Source organism: Oncorhynchus masou, chromosome 1 (genome assembly GCF_036934945.1).
Source record: "Oncorhynchus masou masou isolate Uvic2021 chromosome 1, UVic_Omas_1.1, whole genome shotgun sequence".
Taxonomy (NCBI): Eukaryota; Metazoa; Chordata; class Actinopteri; order Salmoniformes; family Salmonidae; genus Oncorhynchus; species Oncorhynchus masou.
The window spans coordinates 74,870,435-74,898,191 of NC_088212.1; the positions used below are offsets into that span (position 1 = coordinate 74,870,435).

The 27,757-nt window shown below is 42.7% G+C and overlaps 1 protein-coding gene across 1 annotated transcript; it reads right to left on the reverse strand.

Moving 5' to 3' along the window:
• Window positions 1–2,036: 2,036 nt before the first annotated feature.
• LOC135550563 (rhombotin-1) lies at window positions 2,037–27,757 on the reverse strand. Its single transcript, XM_064981497.1, has 5 exons — window positions 27,446–27,757; window positions 26,879–27,037; window positions 9,639–9,852; window positions 4,282–4,407; window positions 2,037–2,586 (listed from the first exon to the last, which is right to left on the reverse strand). The coding sequence occupies exons 2-5, from the start codon at window positions 26,898–26,900 to the stop codon at window positions 2,481–2,483; spliced, it is 468 nt and encodes a 155-aa protein (XP_064837569.1). The 5' UTR covers window positions 26,901–27,037; window positions 27,446–27,757; the 3' UTR covers window positions 2,037–2,480.

Sequence of the window (27,757 nt, forward strand, 5' to 3'; positions counted from 1 at the left end):
GGTACAGCCAGCCACATAAGCAGAGAGGAAATTGAAGACCAGGGGTGTGCTGAATAGGAGTTGTGTGCATCCTGCAGAAACTGGAAAGTTCAGTTAACATGTGTTCCCCACGTCCAGCTGGAAATGCCACAGCTATGCAGGTGGAGGAGAAACATTAGAAGTTTATGATCATTTGGCAATTGTTCTCTGCCTTTCCCATAACCTTGACAGACAGTTCCAGTCACACGCTGTCTTGCCCACAGTCACCCTCATGTATACCCCTAACACACAGTGCTCTCTGGGTGCACCTGTAAAAACCTCCAGCATGTTAATTACTGCCATTAAAAGCCTTACCTCCTTTATTATGATTACACTGATTGCTCCATTTGGGTGTTGCACCGACCAGACACGGCCCAGCTCTATGCCTTGTGACTGTGCAGAGGGATCTTAGTTCTGGGTTTGTGTTGAGGTATCACGTTTGTTTATCTGACACTTGATTGTGTGAATGTTTGGGGAGCACAGGTTTTATGTAATCTGTATGTATAGTACTGTTGTCACGGTAGGAACTAGAAAGTGAGGCTATATGCTATAACGTGTTCCAGACTTGTTAAGTCTGTTAATTACAGGAGTGGTGTTCACTCTGGGCTGAGAGCTCTGACACTATCAAAACATGTGATGTCATTGTGGCACAGTAATCCAAGGCGACTGACTGAGGGCCAGATTTGAACACTCAAAAGGAATCTATTTTTTAACGCTGTACATTTAAAGTATAGGTCTACAAAAAATATGAATACATAGCATTTTATTTGGCAAGTTTTTAATACATGCCTTTACAGCAAAAAGAAAGACGGATGTTTGTTCTCTTTAATTACCTGTGTCCTTTTAACTTTTGAAAAACATTGTTAAAGGTTTTTGCGGTAAGTAACATTAAAGGGTCCATTTAGAGAAACTTAGAAGTTTGTTTTATATATTTTTTCTTACCCAAGGTGTTAGACATGCTAAAAATGAAATTTCAATATGCTCAAAGACCCCAACTGGTTTCCTCACAATTTTTGCTCAGGATGAATGAAGCTAATTGCTTTAAATGGCAGAAACGCTGCAAAGCAGGTCTCCTGTGGCTCTGAGCCCATAGAAACAAGAATTACCACCAACCGATGAAAATCAAAAGTAGTACGACAAAGGATAGTGTCACCTAAGTAGCAATCCCTTAATTGCAATGCCTTTGTACATAAAAGCTATTCAGATCTGTTGAATATGTTCCGCTCTCTTTTAATACCCCATATGTTCAAGGCAAGCTTTGCTTTTACTCATAATTCTCTCTTAAAGTGGACAGTGCCTTATTTTAGGTCTTAAACATTGCATCCTATGCAATGTCTCACATTTTTTGTTACTTTCTGATACAGTTTCAAGTTATTTTTTGCTAATACAGTATTAACTAATAAAACTATATCATTCCAGTATACCACATTGTACATACAATTCTATTTCATAATAAGATGTATAACAAAGTCTTGAGTTTAGCTCCTTGCCTTCTCCCCTCAGCTAAATTGACGGTGCCACCAACCTAAATTGGTTATTGAAGCTCCACATCTAGTTAGAATAAACTCAAATGCAATGAGTATTTATTATCTAATTTGTTATTTGCTGGTGCATTTCATTTCCCAGCCAATTCACACTCATAATCAGATGGCAATTAGCGAGGCATGATTCAGTGGGTGCAGACTCTCTTTCGCTCTCTCTCTGCGTTCTCATCCAAACACTGCTTCTTTCATGACACCTGCACGCTCAGTACAACAACACAGTCTGGAGAAGTCATTATTTTATTCCAAATAAAATCTTATTTAGTTCATTTGAGACAGCATTTCTAATTCCATCAGCACTCTTTGCAAAATGTAATAAAACTTCCTTTTTTCTCCACTGCTTTTTAAAAAAGATTGTTTTCCCCTCGCAAGGCTTTTTTACAGCTCTGTGGTTTGAGAGATAATAATGATAACACATGGGCCAGCCTCCTCAAACAACTTTGGTTTTGGTATACAAACAAAAAAAAACTCACTAAGAACATTTAAGAATCTTTAATTCACACTAGTAATAAAATTGCATTACATTTCATAAAATAAATGTTCCAGTTTATATATACAGAGAAAACAGACTGTACATACCCTCCAAGGAAACGTTCCCGAAAGGGGAAAAGAATAAACAAACCCAAAACAAACGTCACAAAAACATACAAGCAATACAGTGCTCAGCTAAGCAGGCACAACTGTACATCAAAACTTGTAACTGCTCAGTGTTGGGGTGGGAAGGGGAGGGGCAAGGATGGGAAAGGGAGGGGCAAAAAGTAGTACATTTACAATAGAGTCCTTATGGACTGATAAAGGGCTATTTAAAAAGTATTGCAGGCAAGCAGACAGACGCTCCTCTTCCCAAGTGCAGCAGAACATCCATGGCATCATGTGTAAGTACGGCGGGCCGAGGGTCCTGGTCGCTGCCACTAGGCCCGGCTATTGAACCTGCGTCTCAAAGCTGCCATTCAGCTGACCCTCCTCATAGTCCATCTGACACAGAATCATGTTGTTCTTAAGGAAAAACTTGTCCCCCACACAAAACCTGCCAGCCAGGAAAACACAAAGGCAAAGCATTAATAAAAAGGAGGACAACGTGGGGAGACAAAGGAGATTAGTAGAGGACAATATGACAGTTATTTGTGTTGACAGGCTGATAATGATAGCATTGCTCTAGGAGAAGAATGTGGTTGATTGAGATCAGCTGTTAAATGCGATGGCCATTGCTGCTCTCTGGGCTTTGATTGTACCCGTTTGGCGACGTCGCTTGTTTGCAAATGCCATTGTTCCTTGTGTGTGATTCAAAGGCCCCTCTGATGTTCACTGAAGGTGTGGCTTTAAATACAAGTAGATAAAAAATATATATCATTTCAAAACGTGCAGACAAATGGACTGGCGCCCAATGAAAGCACCCCCCTCCCCCCCAGGCTTGGCAAACAAGAAAAGCACCACACCGGTTTCCAAGGAAACCTTGCAACAGGGCAAGCTTTCCATACGCCAGTTTGGGTGCCAACGTGTATGAATGTTTCGCTAGGTTTCGAGTTAATTGAAGAAAAAAAAACACACCCCCAAGTAGGCCCATTGATTTTTTTGTTTAACCTTTATTTAACCAGGCAAGAGAGTTAAGAACAAATTCCTATTTACAATGACGGCCTACCGGGGAACAGTGGGTTAACTGCCTTGTTCAGGGGCATCCTTTTAAATGGCGGTGCTTATGGACTGTACGACACACAGCTTCATAGACAGAATGAGTGAAGATAAGAGCAGCCGTACTGATGGAAGGGCTGCTTATCAGGCTGGGCCACAGTAATGTGTTGGGCAGGCTGAGGGCTGGCAGAGGGGCAATGGCTGTGGTATCAGGGAGCCAGTAAAACCTGGCCCCATGAGTGGCTGCAACCAGCATTCCCATACCCCAGCCAGGTGCTCACCATGGTTACTGACTCATCCCTGTGGAAGGTTAATGTGCCTGTGCTGTATGGATGGAGAGGGTCACAATACCCCATGATTAGCAGAGTGTTCTCTGTGCGGCACTGTTATGGGATTGTTGCATTGTATTGTGAGGAGAGTATGTATGGATGTAATAGTGTAGAGCACAGAGGTGAGGAGCGGTCAGGACCTACGATAGAGTGAGCAAGGCTTTGGCCCATGTGGGTCACCAAGGTGTCTAGTTAACATAGTTAACATTCCTGGACTGAATAGCATACAGTATTTAAATATATTTTTTAATCTGTTTATTTCCACTACCCTGTAGTGTGGTCCCAAACTTGTAAGGCATGTTCCCGTAGAGTGGCCTCTTGGAGGTGTATTGCTGTGGCTTAAAGTGAACCTTTCAACTAAAGCATTGTGAGTGTTGGCATTGGTCTGGCAGCTGTATCACTTGATACATGAGCTAATTTGGTTCCCCTCAAGTTTATAATCCCAGTTGTTTCTAGTCACAAAACACAAACAAGGACAAACTAATGGCAGGGTTAACATAGAAAAGAAGGAACAATGTTGCTAATGCAATGCAACACGCGTGTGCTTTCAAAATGGGAAGACGGACAACAACAAAATCTGTATTTACACAGACAGTCTGGGTTTAGTTTTACTGACCCCAAAACAGATCTGTTGCACCTCAAGAGGCAGTTTTTTGTTGTTGTTAAATGGCTAACTAGTTTGAGCTAATGGCCATTTCAGAACAGCATTACATATTTCAAAAAGGCAGTCTCACGACACAGTTGTGAGCTCTCTCTGTCCTTACCTCTGGTTACAAAGCTGACAGGCAAAACAGTCCAAATGGTAAACATTATCTCTGGCTCTCATCACCATTTCAAAGGCTGGGATCAGTTTACTGCAGGCAGCGCAGTTCCCTGTTGTACCAAAGAGCCTGGAAGAGAGAGAGAATACAAACAGAGATTAACGTACCTTCCTTAGCCTTCATGCAACAGAGGAGCGAACAAAAAGTAAAGCCAAGAAGAAAAAACCCCCAGAAAGAATGGTGAAAAACAGACAAATCCGAAAACATCCCATTTAATACACAAATCTATCTTGGCACACACTTGGTATTTTTTGTTAATGAGGGCTACAAACCTAGATGTTAATTCTTTGCTAATGATCTAATTAAAATGATCACATGGTTCTAATCCCCTTCTTCAAAGCCTTTCTCCAAGCACATAGCGAAAGCAATAAAAACAGATCTGAGGCAACCAATTGAACTGTTGAAAGTTTTCAAATTTTAAAACCAAAGTACCTAATGAGACTTGCTCCAACCAAAGCCAGCTGGATTTTACACAAGAGGCTAAATTCTATAATGTAGTCAAACGTTCAAAAGATTCCTGTTGCAAGGATACTGCCTCGATCCCCCCCTGTTTCATTCAGAGACTGCCTGGGAGAATGGCGGAGAGACCTTGGAGAGGGAACTAGATGTTCGGCAGTACACTGAACAGACGCACAACTCACATTTCACTGCTGTTTGTTTAAGCTTATTAGATAGGAGGCAAACGATGAAGGTCACAAGCAGAGCAAGAGGCACTGGTGTAGATCTTTCTCCTCAAAGCAAAGGCAACTCCACTCCGGAGCCCCCAGTCCCATTTACATTTTCCAAGCGCCTGGCCTTATGTTTAATTTGAAGATTTTGAATCACAGATAGACTTGCACATTCTGCAGGCAGGAAAAGGGGACAGCGCCACAGCTTTGCGAAAGGGGATCAGGCAGGCAATAGCAGATTAACATACTGTCAGTGGCAAACACGTTCCCAAAGTTGTGGGCTCAGGAGACTCAGGCGGAGAGAATAGTCAAAAGTTGGTATCCCCTCTCCATATTAGTCTCTGTCGGTTGCTCTCCCCTTGTCACAGAAAACATATATCCCTCCAGCAGACCCAGGGTCTAATTAGAGCACACTGCCCCAGAGGAGAGGACTGCTGCTGGTGCCTTAGACTAGGTGAAAGAGAGCGAGACACAGCTGTTTGGTTCTAATAGATACGAAGTGTTGAACAAAGTCATTGTTCGAACTGGTTACTGTTCCAGTAAAGTGTGTTGATATAGACCTCTGGATATAGATCTCTGACCGCTGAGCTTTCTATGCCACCCGGACGAGGTGCTGCTGCTCAAACCCACTTGGTAAAATGATTGTCAGGCTTTTAGATATATTAATGTTATATTAGTGATTTCTTTTCTCTTTAAAAAAAAACAGATGAAAATGACACGATATTCTATTCTGGATTGATTCTGTTAATATCAGCATCTGCATCAGTTCTAGCTCAAACTAAACCAGGCTGTTATCTCTGTGGTCTGACTCAGACCTAGTCTGTCCTTCTGTGTGTGTGCTGACCTGCTACTTGACTGGCCCTGTGAATATGGATGCTTTATTAGATGCAGTATTGTATGCTTCCCAGGGGACATGTCAGTGATGTAAAGCCATCATGTAGGTTATGTTTCAGTGTTATGACAGTGTGGGCCCTGGGCTCTGTGGTTGATATAGGGACTGCAGCGCACTTTGAGTAATAGCCCGAGACACTATGCTGACCATTTAGTGGGAGGGCACTGTGGAATTGGGACTACAAAGACCAGCATGCATAGCACTAGGGAGAGCTGGGTGGGAATGAGGATCACAACATCTTAATTGCGATTCACCATACAGTAGAGATTTGAGTTCTTTTAAGAATGATTACAAATCATAAGACTATTTTCTTTAAATTCCCACATATTGTAATGGCATACTGTGCTGTGTGACTGGTACAATCATGCAGTAGCTCATGATGCAGTTACATTTTGTCTGTTAGGATTAAGAAAAGTATCCTCACAACTGGTGTACTAATTATTTCGACATACATACGATTTTTTTGTCCCATTGAAGTGGAGAATGAATGCTGTGGAAAATTTGAGGGCAGAATACATTGCCCCTCACTGCAGACCGCTGCCAATCCTACTTTGTTAAGAAGTCAATTCTTTAGGCAGGGTTTGAAGCACAGAAAGGGCCCAGCTTAAAATAGTGGTTAATTTAAGTGGATTAGAAGGTTACAAGTACTCTTTTGGAAGGTCACCCTCAAACTGAGACAATGGGATGGATTTTGAAGCTATATAATGTAAGATAAAGTGAAACCAGCCATTACCATGGTGAGGCCGGTTAGTGGGACTTTCCAGTGAGGGTGCTGAAGGACTTTCGTAGTTGTGAAATGAACTGTCACAGCATGTCTATTCAATCCATACTGTCTACAGTAACAACATAGCATAGTGTGCTTGTAGAATTGAAACATTAACTGAAATTTTAAACATGATATTCAACAGAATGCCATGAAAAAATGAATGCGCATTACCAAAAAGTCAGATTTAGCATGCCGTGAACTGTTCACTGCCAAGATTGAGATAAAATATATAAACACTGCAGCGTTGAGAGAAAACAAAATAGTTTATACTGGAAGTCATTTTCCTCCACTGATATTGGCTGGTTGAAACAAAATGAACTGCCATTAAAGTTAAAGAGCCTCTCCTCCATTGTTCCACTCCTTCAGTTATTGTGAGATTTAGCGTGGATCTGGAGAGACAGCTGTGCTTTCTTTAGCTGTTTGAACTTGCTGCTTCGCTAACTTCAGAATCTCCCCCTGCATGCCAGCATCATCTGCATGTCTTCTGTTTCATTGAGATTGGACTTGAGCTCTTCAAGTCTTCTACTCTGTTCTAAGCTCAGATTCACCCGCTCCATTTACAGTTTGTTCGATTTCATAGAAAGGAGAGCTACTGTATTAATTCATGTCAGGCGTGTTTTGACCTTCCTCAACAGTTGTGTCTTTGAAGGTGTAAAGCTTGCTATAATATATATTTCAAAATGTTGCCAGAAAATGTTTTCTACTTTATTTGAGGAAAGAAGTAACTGTCTTATTATAGTTTTTATTTAATGTTTTATCTCCAGTGGGTGGCAGAGACGTTTGACATACATTAATACATCCACAGATAATAAGATGTTTTAATTACAGTTTAATATCTACTTCCATTGCAGTGCTGACGGTACTGCGTAACTTACAATGTCCATTAGCTTTGGGGAAAAAGTGCTTTAAACTTCAAATAAAGGCACTCTACTTTGATAAAAAGATGACTGATACAGTATGTTCCCCTTAAAATATTTGTCAGTTAGAAGATAAAACGATGTCAGGCTTGGGGTTCGGGCGATCAAAAGCATGACTGGCTTGTCAACCTTCTTTGGCGAGGTCGCCAGATCCTGAGTCCCAGACAAAAATGAAACACCTAATTAATCTATTGTTCTGCGTGATAATGAAAGTGTGGTAAAACTGCTAATAAACCAACCCAGCCTTTTACAACAGAGGGAATAGAATGTCAAGTGGATTCAGAAACTTCTGATCTGAGGTTTTAGAAGACGCTGCTGGCAGGCCAGCCAGGGGAGAGTGGGGGGCTGGGGGGGGGGGTGCACAAGATGTTACCGGTGCTCCTGAGCTCCTGAAGGACGAACACAGACGGAGCTCCTATAATAATTAATGTGCGCATGGCAGGGCTCCAAACCCAGGGAAATAAAGTGTGTTTGATCCACCCTGGCTGCATGTCCCTAATGAACTGCAGTTCCATACAGGAGGATTCCACTTCATTAATGGAGGTGAGGGAAGCGTTCCTCTCCGTGCAGGACGGGGGCTCTGTGAGGGGATTACGAGGCCGTATGGAGCCTACGTCACCTACTTTAAAACTATAAGCTCTAAAACTGTCTCTTCCCTCGCTGCTGAGAAAGGGAACGTTTTTAATTTGTTCCATAATAGAATTCATCTCAAACATCTCCAGCCATTAAGTGGCAGGCATTTGTCTCAGGCTGAAGAGCAGACGAGTGGGCTGGATTTCATTAGGCCATCATGGCCCAGGCAGAAACACAGAAAGCCCATCTCTCCCTCGCCTCTCCTGCTTTACGTTTCGCTCTCTTGCTTCTTCCCTCTCACTCTAGCCCCCTCTGCCCCTCATTTTCTTCCCTCCTCTCTCACCCCTCTGCCCTAGTCTTGCTTTGAGTTTGCTTTCTGCAGAGCTGCCTGTCATGCCAGTTAGCCCATAGGAACACATTTTCATCAGGGAGCTGATGTCCACGATAAGGCCTTCATAATGAGGGAGAAATCAATCAGATAGAGGGAGGGAGAAGCCGGCCCTTTTAAGGGATCATATGTAACCATGTCAAAAGCGCCACTCTTGGCTTAATAATTTTTGCCTTCTCTTGTCATTTGCTCCTTTTATTATGACTTCATCTGCACCATCTGCCCCTTCCGGGGGCAGCAGCGGTTTAGTGAACCTCTCTCACTGCATCTTAACAGCATTAACTCTTGGTGGGAGCTGATGGATGGTAATGGCTCCTCTCAACGCCCGGTCCCTAAGCCCCTCTCGGTTGGGACCTGCTGGTAGGGCAGGGTGGGAGAGGGAGGGGAAAGACAGGGGCAGCAAGGTCTCTAGGCTGGCCCCCAGGGGATGGTCTCAGGGATAAATGGTAGGATCTCATTCGGAAGCCCCAGGGAATGTGACTTAACGCCCAGGAAATTATTATGTTTAATTTAGGAAACAGATGGCAGGGTACAGGGGGAAAACATTGAGCCACAGACACTAAAGTTGAAACTAGCCTGCCTGGAGTCGTCCCAGAACACAACATGACCCATCTCTACTGTTACTGAAACCAGGTCTGTACCGCGAGGGGAGAGAGCGCTGTGTTCATGTAAACAAGCAACAAAAAAATTGAAACAGAAAAATGTTTTTAAGAGAGCTAAAAACATACAAACGTGGAATTGGAAACTTTCCGCTCTGCCTTCCCAAGGCTTCAGATCAGAGCTTGGGGAGAGTCACACATGAGCATAATGGGATTCAGGCTTAATTGACACACATCTAGTCAGCATCGATATCCTATAATGAGGAACAAACAGGCGCTTGATCTACCAAAACAGCCTGGGAGGAAATGTCTTCTAAAAGCTCGAGAAAAACACTGGTTCACATACAAATGGACCCAAATAGAGAGCTCTAGTGAGAGGCAGGTTCATAGACATTCATGGTGGTGTTACCCTAGCAGTAGTGAGAGAGCTGACACAGCCCTAGGTGGGGCGTGGCCTTTCTGTTCTGTGAGGGGCGACTGACTGTGGCTTCTCTTACCTCAGGTAGTCCCTGCGACAGAGGATGAGGTTGGCTTTCGTGTAGAGGGTGGAGCCCACCTCCCCCAGGCGACAGTCGCAGCAGGCACATTTCAGACAGTCCTCGTGCCAGTACTTGTCCAGGGCCTTGAGCAGGTAGCGGTCTTTAATCTTGCGATTGCAGCCAGCGCACCCCTTCTGTTTCCCTTTGGGCTGGACGGAGAGCATCGGCACACCTGTAGCGATAAGGAGACAAACGCTGCGGCGTGATTCACTGCCCAGGAACACCAGTGACTTTTCATGTTCTCTTTTCGATAAGGCTGCTGCTGCAGCGTCTGGAGGCAGCAGAGCCTCACGAGAGAGAGGGCCACAGTGCACTGCCTCTGCTCATATGCATTAACATGAACACTCTTCCGTTCAGATAGGCACACAGATCACATTGGACTACATTCACACCAAGTAAACCACACTAGGCAGGCAGGCCTACTGATTATTTGAAGCTGTACTCATAACAGAGTCACAGACAGACCTCATATTGCTGAGCGTGGTATTTACAGCATGCTGTATATTATGTTAGTCACCTACCATTTCATCAGTGCTCATTGCTCTGAACTGTCCACAGCTGTAAAAGCTTCTCATGGGCTTTGTTTGGTACAGATTAACATTAACCTTTTAAAACGCCTCTGACCACAAGAACGCTGCTCGCAGACCCCAGTGAGATATGTTATGGCCTAAGTGCCTCTCAGCGCGCACTCACACAGACACACACTCACTGCATTACAGCCTTTCCTTCTTTAACACTTATCTGTACTCATGTGTCAGCAACGAGCGAGCCTGAGTAACTAAACCCGCAAATTGCCCCGCTGTCACGCTGGTCCCCTTTAAGTGTGCCTTTTAGCCTCCTAAAGGACAAATAAAGTCCATTTAATAACTGCACTAAACACTAATAGTCTATGTGTGGTTGACATTTGTGTTTGGACTAAAAGCCCCCCTCAGGCCACTGCTGGTACAGAGGCAGTGGCAGGCGGCACCCCTCCATAGCACTAACAGGTCTGCCACAGCTGAAAGCACAGGACAGCAGCTCTTAAGACACTCACACACTGAGCTATTGATCTGTCTAATAGAACACACGACGGCCACCGCTCGCCTCTCTGCTTTCAAAACACATTTCTCTCAAAAACCGGACGCAGCCTGCGTCATCGCTTTGTATGTGGGTGCCAATAAAAACGGCAAATGCCCGATGTTTTAAAGACATGGTATGCTGGGAGGCTTTCTTTGAATTTCATAGCTTTTTCCCGCTGTAGCATTTATATAACTTTAGTACATTTTCTAGATGTTTTGTCTTTATCCTCAGAGGTGTGATCTGTTGTTGAGGTGTTGTGTTCTAGTAAAGGCAGTTGTTATTGACCTACAGTATATTTGTCTGAGAGAGATGGCAGTTACAGGAGAGTAGTGCTCTAATGTGTGTGTTGATGTCCTGTAGTTTCACTGGAACCATAGTAGTTATTTCCATGATAAACAGAGCCTCTGCTGTTAGCTAGGCAGTTGTATCACCCAATGCCCCTGATTCTCCTCTCTGAGCATGTTGTTTTCCCCTGCACAAAAACCCCATAGCACTTTGTTCTGCTGAATACCAAAGCACATGTTCCTGTCTCTATTCCTTTGTCTTTCCCTCCGTCTCCCACACACGCCTTATTGGATCCAGATTTGTTCAGCCATTTCTGACCATCAGTAATACTGTGAATGTAATACAATTAGCATCTCCCCTTTTAAAAGAAGGGAAAGGGAGCGGGTGAGCTTGTTAGTTAAATTGATGGCTGTGGTTTGTATGTGAATAAGAGCTCTGGTGGTATTCAGCCTTCGTCCCATTTCTTTATCACAAGTGGAAAGGGGAGGCTAATTGGTCCAGCGCTGGTGATGGGAACCATCAATTAGTGTTCTGCCTACCCTCCAGCTCCCTCACCTCCTCCCTCCCCAAAACGGGCCCCTTGAAGCTGGCGCATTAGGATCACAAAACCCGCTATAAATACCAATGTTCTGTGTAAATGAAGCTAAAAAGCTTCAAATTGAAGCCACACTAGCTAAGGGTGGTCTGTTCTACCTGCATCTCATGGCTTGTTAGAGGAGCTCTCTGCAGGTATGCCAACAGTGCTCGCCTGTCAGCCTTCCACAGAACTAAAAACAGTCTTAATGAGGAGAGAGAGTGCTGTGTGTGTGTGTGTGTGTGTGTGTGTGTGTGTGTGTGTGTGTGTGTGTGTGTGTGTGTGTGTGTGTGTGTGTGTGTGTGTGGTTTGTGCATGCGCATAGCAAAACAAAATCGGGTTTCCTCAATTCCCTCAGGGATCACAAAAATATCTTTAATTAGCCTTTTATGACAGCTAATTAGTTATTTTACTCAAAATCTTTGCTTTAAATAAGAGAACTAATTATACAAAGGTCGTTCCCCACCTCCAGAGAACCACTCATAATTGGTTTAGACCACCGCCCCCCACATACCATTTACCCACCCTGTTACATAACATGTGTGTGCTTTACATCAACTCTGCAAAGGAGGGGGTTTAACCCATTCTGTGGAAAGGCTGTACAGCACGTCCCTGTTCCAGCCTCTTTGGAGCTCTCCCTATGTTGAGAGAGGCATCCTAAACATCAACGTGGCAATGTTCTATTCCCTAACCCAGACTTGAAACTGCAGTGAGTCTGACACTCCTCCCCACCACCATGTACACAGTGCTCCCTCTATGGGCCTGAGAGTGCTGCCTGAACAGAGGAAAAGCCTCAGATACATTAGGAAGCCAGGATGCTTACTGCACAGATCCTGCTGTCTCAGGGAAGAAACACATGCTTGATGTCACCTACCAAAACAGCCTGTGGAAAATTGCCTCAAACTCCAGTAGTAGCTACACTGAATGTGGCATTTCCTAAACAAAGAGTAGTGACAGAATAAATGATTGTATAAAACACATGTCATGTCAATTTCCTTAATACCAGGAGAATAATTTTTTGCACCTGTCACCACACTTAGTACCATGTGAAATCTCTTGAGTGGAACAGCGCCTTCCCAACCTGCCGAGAACAAAAAGTTACATTAGAAAAGGAAATGGTAGCAGCCGAAGAGGCAGCCTCCACTTAATCCAATCCATTTAACAGATACAAGTGCCACTGACCTTCCCGTGTCATTTGGTGTCCCAAAAAGCGTAGCTCGCTAGACCATGATTCATATTCCAACAGGGAATGCATTTTTGTCTTTTAAAGAGGGATCTTGCCTTGCCAAATATTTTCTCTGAGAAATAAATTAATTTGCCATTAATACTTGGTGTAAGGTCTGTCATCTCAGTCTTTTTCCACCCCTCTTCTTTTTTAAAGACCTTATCTCTTAATAATATGTTATGTTGAGCATTGCTCAGTTATGTTTTTTTTCCCTTCATTGAAACGGTCAGACCATGTACTTTCCATTATAGAGATAGAAATCGGATGCTATGTAAGCCCATTTCAAGATCAGTTTTTACCGCTATCTAAAAATAGAATCTATGTGGTAACCCTTTTGATGTATTTAACATTTTAAAAGGAAAATAAGCTGTTCGGTGCACTCGAGGAAACATTTTAAAGCATTGAAATGCAATTATCACATCTGCATGGCACATCCTCAGATTAGGCAAGGAGTGATGGAGAGAGAGAAAGAGGGGAGGATTTGCCCTCCGATCCCCTTTTCTCCTTCTCCTATCATACATCTGCTTGCATGCTAATCTGTTAAATAAGCACGTCTGAATAGAAATGTGTACAGTACATCACTACCCGGTGGGTGGGGTCGCTCTCTGGAATTAAATACATGTGATCAATTAGGTGGAGTGACACCTTGATGTGACGCAGGCTCCCTCGGTTCCTGCGGAGGGAAGGGGATTGAATAGCATCACTCAGGCAGCGTCTTGTCTCTGGGGGAGGCTGGGCTGAGTGGACCTCATCTCTGGGGCCCGTATAATTACTGCTCTCAGCTCACTGCAGTAAATAAGAGACTGGTAACCACAATGACAGACGCTGAGAGATGCCCCGAGAAATGACATGCTACATTACTAACAACTGCATTCAAGTGAAACAACGGTGTTCATCATCTCCTCTGTGACTCACTGACTCCTCCAGAAGACAGACAGACACATTAAATCAGGCACTATGAATCTATACACGGATTCCCTTTTAAGCATTGCTCAATAAGGATATGATAGGCTTTCGAAATCATCTAACAGATGTATGGGAAAATGAACCATGCGCTCTTGGACAGTATTTCAATTCAGTCATTATAATTTAGTGTTTATTACTAGGCATTTCCTTCTACTATGTTGAGTGGGCACAATGAAATCCTAGATTCTGTGTTGGTAAAAGCAATGTTCAGTCCTGTTGGTGTAGCCTAACCATTTGAGCTGCTTAACCAGTGGTGGCGTTGCTCAAGTAGAATTTCTGGTGAATATTGCAGTGGCTTGGAAGAGGCTGAAGCCGTAAACCCAAGCTTTTGTGTTCCCTCTCTCACTGTAAACGCTGTGGCCATGGCAATCCAGAATAGAATGTTGTCCCAGACAGGGCCGAGGCAGCCGCCATGGAGGTTAATGGGGATCGCAGGCAGATGTCCTGCCATTGTCTGCATGAATCAGCCCCTTTCAATCAGCTCACATCATTACTGTAATTGAGCCTGTAGACACCAATTCTCCTCTATTGCCAATACAAAACACAAGACATCTGGTCATAATATCAGCTGGGATATAGGCCAGCTGAAAGGAGACAAATGAGTGCATTCAAAATGATAAGCATAATCAAGACTTTGTAGAATTCATATTACCCCCCGCAGTTGGAGCATATCGCTCCAAGACAGGATAAACACATGCAGTAGTCGTTCACAGGCCAATACAGTCAATGACACATGGTTTTATATTCAGCATGTTTTAGACTAGTCCTGTGGGTTCTGTCTGGGAGTGATCTCTTACAGTGTACTACAGTACAGCCACATTTCCAGACGGTTGTGCTATGAATGCTTGGGTCTGTGAGAAGTGCTTGCTGGGCTTGCATGCTCTGATTATGACATAATTAACAGCCCCGGTAAGTGGGGTAGAGCAGGGCCTGGTGCCGATGAGGAGGGGACTGTTCATTAACGAGATGCACTCTGGCAAACTTTGCAGCTTGCTGCGGCTAATAAGCCCCGGTGAAACGGAGCCCAGCCGTCCCTTGCATTGACCTGGCCCTGCCCGGGATAAGGGAGAGTTTTGTCTCCTGAAATAATTGCTCTTTTCACGTTACAAGTGTCCTGACCCCCGTGGTCAGCAGCCACTTTCCCCACCATAATTACTCCTGATCCGCTCCAAATGAGGCGACCGCATTAGGGCTGCAATAACACTGGCCCGGCTTCAAGCGCGGTGTGGGGAGTCTCAGTAGAGCGGCCTGGAACAGGGCTGCCTTTTCTCCAGGCCGCCGGTCATTTCCATCACGTCAGAGGTGCATTTCTTACACTTGAAGTCAGCATGGGCCCTTTTCTGTGGAGGCAGGGATGCTTACAGCACGATTTGTTAGCTCCTGGTGGCCCCAACTCACTGTGGTTTGGCTGCAGAAACAATCCCAATTAACAGAACTTCATTAGGGTGTTTTTTCCCCACACTTTCACCCCCTATTATTTTAAATGTATTCACATGGGGTTAATTAAAAGAAATGCATCACAGAGATATGCAACAGCTTTCTAATTATATTCATTACTGCTTATTTTGAGACGAGAAACCGGCAGGGTTTCCGACTTATTACAGAAGCCAACTTGTTCCAACACTTGGTTGTTCACGAGCATGGTGAGATTACAGTTTTGGAAGGTGAGCTGTCGACAGCCCTCACACAAAAGAGAGCGAGAATAAAATAGAGAAACGCCCATCGCTCCTAACCCTCGTTATGCAGGGTTAGCTCCAAGAACTTCTGAAGAAGAAAGATCAGGGGAACAATTGGAGAGAGAGCGAAGAGGGGGATGTGTCTGACCTTGTATCTAGCCAATAAACTGTTAGGCCGGTTCTGTTGAGGGCCTGCAGTGTCAGTTTGTTTTTAGTGCTTAGTTAGCAGCAGGCTCAGAGAGCTAGCCTAACTCAACCTCTAGAAGCTACCTTGATACGCTACCTCTGAAAGGCAGCAGGTAGCCTCGTGGTAAGAGCATTGGACCAGTAACTGAAAGGTCGCTGGTTTGAATCCCTAAGCTGGCAAGGTTGACAAATCTGTTGTTCTGCCCTTGAGCAAGGCAGTTAGCCCCCAACAACTGTTCCCCAGGTGCTGATGACATGGATGTTGATTAAGGCAGCCCGCCCACACCTCTCTGATTCAGAGGGGTTGGGTTAAATGCAGAAGACACTTTTTGGTTGAATGCATTCAGTTGTGCAACTGACTAGGTATCCTCCTTTTCCCGATTAGCCTGCTGCTAAATCAACTTCTTTTTGCATGCTAACTCACCCTCTGTTAGCAGATTCAGAGAACTAGCCTAACTCAGTGTAAGTTCATCTGCTAACTGAGCCTCTTTCAGGCTAGCTCTGAGCCAACTACTTCACCACAGTTCCATTAGGGTGACTGCCAGCGAAGCTGTCAATAACCCGGATAATGAATGCATCTTCATATGTGTGAATTCAATTCATTTTTTCACGATTGCATTAGCATTTGAATAAGGCGATAAATCCATCTATTCTCCAACCAGATCTTTTCAGAGTTTGATAAAGGGGACAATCGTATCTGCCACTTCATGATTCCTGGCAAAATGTAACCATTAGCACTGTCACAGATGCTTTCCGCCATCCGGCACGGAATAATGCCCAAACACATTTTAGCCCACATTAAAAATGCATTCAGGAGGCATAAATGTAGCCTCTAAAGTTTGTGTCACTCCCAAGGTCAGGAAGTGATGTATGAAATCCCCACTCCCCTGCAATTACAGCACACTTATTATTTCAAAGGATATGCCAGGAGACAGGTGTGCCATTCAGGGTCCGCGGTGAGTCGGAAACGGAGGGGAAAAAGAACCCCACACTGTGGTGAGCCATGAGGGGCGTTTAATGTTGAATAATGCGAATACGCCACAGGGGGCAGTTGTTTGGGGGAACAGGCCTCCAACGTCACATTTAGGCAGCACTCTCTCCTACACCATGGTTCTGTCTCCTTATGGGGTCAATAATGCGGCAGGTTGGATGCACGGCAGGAGAGTAGGGCCTCAAAGGTCCCTGGATCTGGGGTTGTATGGGGAATCAAGCCAGGGTGGTCGCCATTGACAGTTCACACACTGATGATGAGGTTTGCATTAGGCAGGGCCCTTGACCTACTGCGGTGGTGTGTTTGCGGGCTTGTAATGCTGTAGGAGTTATTGAGTCAAGATATTAGCTTCTCCAGATGTCTTTATAATAGGCAATGTTGTTTCATCAAAGTCGACATCTTAGATGTGTTACGCCTGCCATTCTGGTCTTTATTCTTCAATGCCATTTTTAAAATCCTAGCACAGCTCTTGGGTTAAATGAAATGGCTATTCCATTATTGGGTTGACTAGTCCAGGGGAATCTGTCACATGTTGGTGTGATGGGGACAGAAAAGCCTTGTCTGCAAGAGGGGATGGGTGTGTGCGCGAGCATGCGTATGCGTGTATATGTGTACGTGAATGGACGCAGGGGGTTATTACAGTGCCTTGCGAAAGTATTCGGCCCCCTTGAACTTTGCGACCTTTTGCCACATTTCAGGCTTCAAACATAAAGATATAAACTGTATTTTTTTGTGAAAAATCAACAACAAGTGGGACACAATCATGAAGTGGAACGACATTTATTGGATATTTCAAACTTTTTTAACAAATCAAAAACTGAAAAATTGGGCGTGCAAAATTATTCAGCCCCCTTAAGTTAATACTTTGTAGCGCCACCTTTTGCTGCGATTACAGCTGTAAGTCGCTTGGGGTATGTCTCTATCAGTTTTGCACATCGAGAGACTGAATTTCTTTTTCCATTCCTCCTTGCAAAACAGCTCGAGCTCAGTGAGGTTGGATGGAGAGCATTTGTGAACAGCAGTTTTCAGTTCTTTCCACAGATTCTCGATTGGATTCAGGTCTGGACTTTGACTTGGCCATTCTAACACCTGGATATGTTTATTTTTGAACCATTCCATTGTAGATTTTGCTTTATGTTTTGGACCATTGTCTTGTTGGAAGACAAATCTCCATCTCAGTCTCAGGTCTTTTGCAGACTCCATCAGGTTTTCTTCCAGAATGGTCCTGTATTTGGCTCCATCCATCTTCCCATCAATTTCAACCATCTTCCCTGTCCCTGCTGAAGAAAAGCAGGCCCAAACCATGATGCTGCCACCACCATGTTTGACAGTGGGGATGGTGTGATCATTGTGATGAGCTGTGTTGCTTTTACGCCAAACATAACATTTTGCATTGTTGCCAAAAAGTTCAATTTTGGTTTCATCTGACCAGAGCACCTTCTTCCACATGTTTGGTGTGTCTCCCAGGTGGCTTGTGGCAAACTTTAAACGACACTTTTTATGGATATCTTTAAGAAATGGCTTTCTTCTTGCCACTCTTCCATAAAGGCCAGATTTGTGCAATATACGACTGATTGTTGTCCTATGGACAGAGTCTCCCACCTCAGCTGTAGATCTCTGCAGTTCATCCAGAGTGATCATGGGCCTCTTGGCTGCATCTCTGATCAGTCTTCTCCTTGTATGAGCTGAAAGTTTAGAGGGACGGCCAGGTCTTGGTAGATTTGCAGTGGTCTGATACTCCTTCCATTTCAATATTATCGCTTGCACAGTGCTCCTTGGGATGTTTAAAGCTTGGGAAATCTTTTTGTATCCAAATCTGGCTTTAAACTTCTTCACAACAGTATCTCGGACCTGCCTGGTGTGTTCCTTGTTCTTCATGATGCTCTCTGCGCTTTTAACGGACCTCTGAGACTATCACAGTGTAGGTGCATTTATACAGAGACTTGATTACACACAGGTGGATAGTATTTATCATCATTAGTCATTTAGGTCAACATTGGATCATTCAGAGATCCTCACTGAACTTCTGGAGAGAGTTTGCTGCACTGAAAGTAAAGGGGCTGAATAATTTTGCACTTTTTCAGTTTTTGATTTGTTAAAAAAGTTTGAAATATCCAATAAATGTCATTCCACTTTAATTGTGTCCCACTTGTTGTTGATTCTTCACAAAAAAATACAGTTTTATATCTTTATGTTTGAAGCCTGAAATGTGGCAAAAGGTCGCAAAGTTCAAGGGGGCAATACTTTCGCAAGGCACTGTATGTTCTCAGTTACCAATTTCAATTAAAGCCACCACAATAGTAAGTGTGCATGGATCTCAGCTGCCACTAATGGATCAAACTGTGGTTGTGTAGGCAAACTCATTGTCAGCCATGATTAAATCCTCAACTTCAATACCCGCTGCCCAATCTCCCCGCTTTCAGGAGGGAAAATAAACCTGCAATGGTGTACTGTAGAGTTTATGTGCTACATTTGTTGGCCAACAATTCACTTACTGAGGGGGCTTAATTTTGCACAATTTTTCAGTTTTTGATTTGTTAACAATTTGAAATATCCAATAAATGTCATTCCACTTCATAATTGTGTCCTTGTTGTTGATTCTTCAGTTTTATATCTTTATGTTTGAAGCCTGAAATGTGGCAAAAGTCGCAAAGTTCAAGGGGGCTTTATTTGTTCCACACTCAGTTACCAATTTCAATTAAAGCCGAACAATAGTAAGTGTGCAATCTCAAAATGGATCAAACTGTGGTTGTGTAGGCAAACTCATTGCAGCTGATTAAATCCTCAACTTCAATACCCGCTGCCCAATCTCCCGCTTTCAGGAGGGGAAAATAAACCTGCAATCACAGCCTTTAATTAGTTATTCAACATTTGATTTATTGAAGGTCAACCAATCGGAGATTGTTGGTTCTCAGTTGCCTCTCATTTAATGGACAGCACTCTATAGTGTTTGCTATTTGTCTCTGTTGTGTTTTAAGTGGCATTGCCCTCCATTTCTATGTAGACTGGTGTACTGTAGAGTTTATGTGCTTGACCTGAATACAATTATGTGACATTTGTTGGCCAACAATAGTCACTTATAGGCTTTACATTTAAAACAATTAGTATCACAGCCTTTATTTGAGAGTACTTGGAAGTGAAAAAGCTTTAGTTTCCGGAACAGAAAATAAAAGGATATCTGCCTTTAAGATCTTAAGTACTTCTGTTGGAAGTGGTTGTTCTTTAGCCTGTCCTCTACTCACTGCATGCCTCCTCCTTATCCTTCACAATTTACCTCAAATGTGAGGCAGCCAAATGTGCTGCGCATCTTTCATTATGAAAATGGTATCAGTACAGCAACACCTTTAAAGGAGCACGTCTGAAGGGTTACCGTTTTCAGAAGCTAAAATGTCCCAAAACATTAAAGCACCTGCCTCATCAGAATGCCAAACTGAACTCACATCCTCAACTGCGAAGCAGTACCTGAGCCATAATTGAGTCACCACACATGCCAACACCAACACACACTCCACCCAGGGTTCAATAATCCCAAGCAGCTTCCTAGGAAAACTGAGATCTCCCTGGAAGAGAGAAATACATTTGAGTTAATGAGTGCCTCCAAAGGCCTCCACCCCTACTGAGCAAAACACACACACACACTTCCATCTACAGCAAGTAAACAACATGAACCAATACGTATCAGGGGACTATTTCAGGAGGGATTATACAAGGTCTTGCAGTTAATAGGCATAACGGCAGATCAATTTGTTTCAAAATGGAAACGTGCATGTACAAACAGACTGGTACAACTATGCCGCAGTATTCAATTCCCACAAATTATTCTTTACAGCGATCACTAGCTCATTTAAACATTCAACAAAACAGCATTCCTTTTGTATGTCTAAATATCTTTCAAATCCTATTTCGAATCCTTTTCACTGCGTTGTGAACGAACAACCTGTTACTGTAAAGTCCAGGGGGGAGAGAGATTGTTGCAGTGACAATACAAGACAACATTTACCAGTAAACTTAACACACAAAACCAATGTATTGGTAACATATCACAAGCTTCACGGAAAAAAAACTCTTTTAAAGCCTAATTTAAATGTAAAAAACAAGATCATATCGGCGCTGTCTTTTCAAAGTTAAATAGTGCCTGAAATGAACACTGCAGAATGACCAAGTGAAACCAGAGAGTGAATGGGAAAGGAGATGAGGCAAATAGGTCAATAAATACATGTGAGAAGAGCTGTAATGTCATGGAGACTAGTGTAGCCACCGGCTTTAGCATGGCAGAGAGATGTGTGTTTTCCTAATGAAGTATGTATGCGTCTCAATGACCGTGTGTATCTGTGCAAGAGCAGTCCACCTCAGACGAGGCATCTCAGCCTTGCAGTGAGAAGGGAGTGGTTCCTGCTATAACCAGACGAGTCAGGAGAATAGTATATACTTTTAAGACCAGAGAAAGCCAATTAAAAACCAACAACTGTAAAATCATCAATATGGAACTGTATAGCCTCTCCCAGTAGAGCATACACAGCATGTACCATTAGGCTCCTGCTGCAGGGCTACTTGAGACACCATCACGGAGATTTCAAAAGACCACAATGTGAAGCAGAATAACACTACTTGTGTATGAATCAAAGGTCATTAAGGTTATGGGTGTGAGTCAGAGAGAGACCGTTCTAATGCATGTATGACTGGGGCATTACCTCGGAACAATGAGCGTGTCTGCATTACCTCGGTCTTAGAATTAGGATTTACAATACCGGAATGGACATGAACCTTCTTATGATGGGATAAAGGTCAACCATTTTGGTAAGGGAATTGGTCAACCATGGTTTGCCAGCGCTGTGATAAGATAGTGTAAAATAATGAATTTATCTGCACTGTATGTTTGTTAGCTAGCAAGCCAGCCATCCAGTTTTAGAGGAATGATTCCTTACATTTCTCAAATTAACTGCCATTATGCCAACATTCCATGAAAACAATGCAGTCAGTCAATCCACAGCCATACACTGGTTGAAATCAGTTGATGGTGGGACTTAGACAAGATGTAAATGAAACAAGTACTGATACTGTATAATATAATAGCCTTCACAGCTATCCAGGAAAACTAAAATAAAGACAACTATGGTCTGTTACTATTTACACTTGAGTGTACAAAACATTAGGAACATCTACTTTTTCCATGAGAGACTGGCAAGGTGAATCCAAGTGAAAGCTATGATCCCTTATCGATGTCACTTGTTAAATACACTTCAAATCAGTGTAGATGAAGGGGAGGAGACAGATTACATTAAGACTTGGAGACAATTCAGACATGGATTGTGTATGTGTGCCATTCAGAGGGTGAATGGGCAAGACAAAACATTTAAGTGCCTTTGGTAGGTGCCAGGCTCACCGGTTTGAGTGTGTCAAGAACTGCAGAGCTGCTGGGTTTTTCACGCTCAACGGTTTCCTGTGTGTATCAAGAATGTTCGCCAGCCAGAGGATATCCAGCCAACTTGACACAACTGTGGGAAGCATTGGAGTCAACATAGACCAGCATCCCAGTGAAATGCTTTCACACCTTGTAAAGTCATTGCCCCGACAAATTGAGGCTGCTGATTGCAAAAGGGTGTGCAACGCACTATTAGGAAGGTGTTCCTAATGTTTTGTACACTGTATTTTAGAGGTTTTTTTTTTTTTTACAGAAATGTGGTATAAAACCCATACAAACTTCATAATTATATGACAATATTTTAGGTTGACAATAATTCCATTACACAACTTCTGATACATCACGCCTTACTTTTATTTTCCTGCATAAGTAAAATCTGGATTATGCTTCTACTGGCTTTCATTCTAATTAGACTGGTTTGGATTTCTCCCTGATCAATATGGCTGTCATTTTCACCCCATCCTGGAACTTATGACAGAGATCCTATTAAATTACTAGAAGGGGCTATGTCTGAATGCTGAGCATGTCTGCATTCATCTCAGGTCTCAAGGTGAGAGATAAGGTTGTTTTGAGATGTCATAAAAGTTGGTCTAAAATGATCATTCATCTAAAAGGTTTTCTATGTAATGTTGGAGTAAGCAGTAGGCATCCTTGGAGCTTTAGAGAATTCCGTGTTTACTGACTTCATTTTGCACCCCCCACCAAGCACTATTTTGAATAAAACAGGTGGATGTTGTGAAGTGCAGGTTGAGAAGAATTTCTAATGACAACGGAAACAGAGTCTGTCAGTCTTTCTCCCATGATGCATAGGGAAAATGGATCTTAGTTGTGAGAAGTTGTAATATAACGTGAGAGCATGTGGCCTCTGGATATGATAAAAGGATGCTCGAAGAGCTCAGAAGTGCATCATTGAGTTAGTGTGCCTCTCTGATGAGAGCAGCCATTTGCACCAGAGGAAGGTGGGTACACTAGTATCTTGCTTACATGTGTCTCTCAGTCCACTGAAATGATGGGAAATGATATGCATCTTCTACAGTCACTGATGTGAAACACTCAATTCTGATAGGGATCTGGTTTGGGGTGGGATACATCATTGGGTCTGGTGAGAACTGTGTGTATGCAAGATCATAGTAGATCACACTGAATCAAGCACTCACTGTTTAAAATGGTGAAATTAATTTACTGATGGTAAATGGTGAAATCAAATTCAGCATGTTGGATGTGAATATTTCTGTTGAAGTGTCATGTTGCATATTGAACAGACCGAGAGAACAGTTATAGCAGTGTATGCATAGAGCGTAGAGGGCACAAGTAGTGAGTGAGAGGTGTGAATGTGTGGTGTGTTTTCCATGCCTATGTCACATTGGAGTTCATACATTATAATTGAGTTATAACTGTTGTATGAATTATATTATATCCCTTTGTAAACTGTACATGGCCTGTTTGTCCATATGAGCCATTGCAAAACATGTCTTCCATTAGTGATAATGACGAATCATTCAGGTTTACAATAGTAGAATGTCAAGACATTTGACCAAGCAAGGTTTACCAGACAGTTGTCCACTGATACGTCAGTGATATCCCCACTGGACTGGGAAGGTATTCAAGTGAAAGAGGAGAGATGTGTTCCAATAAGGAAGCAGGTGGCATGATAAACCGTCTTAATAACTAGATGTGACCACACAATATGAAATGTTGAAATAACTTGTAACATTGTTTAGGGCCTAGGGCAAAGGATACCGATGCAATTTCAATATTTGAAATTGGCAAGTTTAATTTAGAGTAAGAACAAGCCAATAAGCTGAGAATATAGGAAATATAAGAGAGAAAATTACATTTGAGGAAAAATAAGCAAAACGACTTAAGAAATGTATGAAAGTAATCTCCAACTGGAAATTAGAAATCAAACCGCAGAAAGGGAATAACAGAAAAGAAATATTACTGTCCACTTTCTAAATCAATATAACATAGCTACAAGACAGAATTACCATGGTAACTCCGGTAAAGAATGAAGCAATTCTTATTATTTCAAAATAAAAATCAGTGCCTGAAGCCCAAGTTTTATTACAGTAGCCGACAGATCACGTCTCTGTATTCATTTGAAAAACATTGCTTTATGAATGTACACCTTTCATTGGACAGGCTGCTCACGGGGTCGTAAATTAAAGTGCAAAGGTAACCAAGAATTTATCATCAGGTTTTAGGATTGGAGGACTTCCTCAGCCCAGGTTCTTAGAAAGCCCAGTGGTGCGAATGATCAGCCAAAGACATGTCTACAATGAGGACCCAATTATTTCTGCTGCAGCTGATAGTTCCTAATACCTTGAAGGAAAGAAACTGGCTGAATTGCTTTTTTTCCACTAGAATTAGAAGTCAATTGGGAACTTTATATTAGAGGGCAAAAATAAAATGTTCACCTGGAATATTTGGGGAAGGTGGTGCCATTCATTTCTAGAGACATACATATTAAGTAATTTCAGGATGTGGTGCTTCCACACTACACATCATCAGAATACCAGATGGACTATATTTTCAGACTGGGTTAATCTGTCAATACAGTTTTATAGGGAGGGGGGGGTATAGTTAGCTAGGAACAAAATGTCTGAGGAGGACAGAAAGCCTAGTTTATATTCATGACCCACTTGGTATACATGTTAGTGATATGAGCAGGTGGTTCCAGTCCATCACTGTTTTCACATTTAATGCCCCCCCCCCACACACACGGTAAAGACCTTTAATCCAATCAATTCCATTACAACGCTAAGTAACCCGTTATTACACTGGAGCTGGATGTCGATGTGAAGTTGAGCCTTGTAGTAGGTCAAACATGAATGTAAAATGTGTAAGTGTTTAAAAATAGGTGGAGAGGGAATTGATTTGTATCCTACTTTCTCAAAAGATATTTCAAAAGTTGGAAACAAGATTAGCTTTTCTCTAGAAGAGAGAGAGCTATCTGGTTATTTCCCTAGATCGTTGTGAGGCATCAGACCTCCTAGAGACTTCACACATATTCACAAGTTCAGCACTGTTAAAGCCAAAGTGTTTCAATAAAACTTAGGTTGTCAGACTCTACATCTGTGTTATTTTGCCCTCATGAGAATAAGTCTCCAATTTATGTGATTCAAGGCAAAAAACAAGATCTTAAAAGCTGCATGGTGGTCTGATCACATTACTGTCGGCTAATATATGCAGAATTTAAAAAGTATGCTGAACTGCCAAGTAGCCCACACACACTTGTCTCTTATGCACAGTAGGCTAAATGGCTCTATACTTAGTATGGACACTAAAATGCAGGCAATGTCTCTCAGCCAATGGATCACTAACAGCCTGTTCTAGCTATGGGAAAGCACAGATCCAGGCAGCCCCCCCCCCCATATTCCTACCAAAATGCCAGCGCAGTTTGTTGGCCCCAGCAAGCAAAGGGTGAAGCTTTTAGGCAATGAGCAGCAGGTGATCTCAGCTTTTCTGCAAGTCCTAATGCTCCTAAAAGCCACTCTCCCTGGTTCTGTAATTGGGCATCAGTAGTTAATGTAGTATTGACTGCATTACATGCTCCTGTGCATCCTTTCCCACTAATGCCATTTGCATCACCTTGTACATTTACCATATTGCTTAGCCAATAGCTGTTAAAAGCATCTGAATCATGAATCATATAGGAACTTTTAGTAAGACAGACATCAAAAGGAGACAATTTACAGTTGAGTTAATCTGGGTACATTAGCACAACATGGATTCAGCTAGACAGACCAATGTATGTTTCTACTGCAATCCCTTTATTGGTTTTAGATGGGTAAGTGAAAGGATGCTCGGCTAAGAGATATGAAATATCAATTTTCAAACATAAATAATGGGTCGCAAATGAAAGCCATTACTTTTGGGGGGAAAGCCTCTGGCTAAAACCAAATGTGTGATGACTGTATTCTCTGAGATATGACAAGAATAGCCTATTTTAGGTCCTAGAAGGCTGTGAGGGAAGGTATTAAGTAGCCTACCTATTAAGAATACAGACCTCACCATAGATCAGCTACACAAGTGATATAAGTGCTGTCCAAAGTCGTTTTTTCTACACAAATTGATGACAGAAGTTAAGTGATCCAGTTTCACAACAATTTCTTCCAAGTTTGAGGTTTTTGGTTAGCTTAATCTTTTTGTATGCATTCTATAAAATATACTACTAAATATCAACTTATACACAAAATAGGACGCCAAGAGAGACAGGTTTGTTCTAAAGTAAAATTGTATGGGATTACTTGCTCATTAACCTACATAGCCCATTTCAAAATAGACAGGTATTGCATTAGGAAAGGAAATTGCCATCCCTAATTGCATGGTGCTACCCATAATTTGCAATCAAGTTAAAAGCATCTCCCATCCTGTGCTGATGTCAAATAGCTGCTTCGGTAACTTCAGAGGATGCGAGGAGCACTTTAGGCAGAGGGAAAGCGGGACCATGTTACAGCCGCGTTGTGTTGCTACGGTTGAAATGCCCATCATGTGAACAGTCATTTATAAACATAAAGCTCCAAATTGCAGAAGACGTGTAGTCTGTGAATAAATAGGCGTATGTGTATGTGCGTGATGAGAACTTCTAATAGATGTTGAAGTAAAATAGCAAGGTTCTTCAAGACAACAAAAAAAAACAAATAATTATCACCGGGTATCCAAATAAAGTCTACGAGACGTGTCTTTCGTAGACGGAGAATGTGGGTTAATTTATATCCTGAGGTAGGCTAGGTTATCTACTTAGTACAAAAACAAACACTGTTCCAATGAGACATCCAGATGAAATACCCATCGTCGGGGGTGCTACTCACTCTCTTCCTTGTCCAACACCATCGTCCTGAGGAACGAGGAGTCCGGGTCCAGACGATCCGTTCTCGGCTCCAGCAGTCTTCACCAGTCGGTGTGCGCAAGGCTTCTCTTAGAAATTAGCTTTGAAACAGCGACCGAATCGTCCTTATGTGTTCAGCAAGCTGAAATTTCACGAACGCTTGGCTTGTATCTGCGTTAGTAACGGAAACCTTTGTAACATGAACACACGTTTGAATGTTATTCTAGGCAATTGATAATATAATGAATCCGTGAAAGAAAGAGCGGTGCCCGCGCTCAGTTTGTTCTTGCTAAACACAGAAAATTGCCTCTCCGGACTAAACTGCAACTGCAATTTACACCCGTAAAACAATGTTGGTTAGTCTTCGTAAATTCCATACGCAAACAAAGAATGGAAAGCAGTAACATCTACTGAATCTGTAACTGTACTCGTATCAAACGCTTAGACTAGACGACAGAGAAATTCTCCCCCCGTTCTCATTTGCTCCGAAACTGTAACTATATTCAAGAAATCCAATTCCAGACCTGACAACTGCTAAAAGCATACTCACACTGCCTTTCTCTCCAATTTATGTGCTGCGCCCGCTCCTGCTACGAATAAAGTGCGCGCAGTTCCCAGAGACCCTCAGATTCCCCTGTTAATTAAATCAATTCATTATGCTCAGATCTGATTAGCAGCCCTTCCCCCCTCTTTGAATCAATTATTCAATACACAAACATAATTGCTTGTGCCAGAGGTGTCTAAGTATTAGCTTATTTAACTCCAAGGACACTAATTACCCCTAGGGCAAGGGAACTTTTCTCATTAATTCTGACAAAACACAAAAGCACAGCTAAGGGAAAGTGTGCGTGCGTGTGTCCCG

Coding starts and splice junctions, on each gene's coding strand:
- LOC135550563 (XM_064981497.1), bottom strand. CDS start 26,900: ATGGTGTTGGACAAGGAAGAGA. Junction 9,853..26,878: donor GGTGTTGGACAAGGAAGAGA/GTGAGTAGCACC, acceptor TTATCGCTACAG/GTGTGCCGATGCTCTCCGTC. Junction 2,587..4,281: donor TGTCAGCTTTGTAACCAGAG/GTAAGGACAGAG, acceptor CCTGGCTGGCAG/GTTTTGTGTGGGGGACAAGT.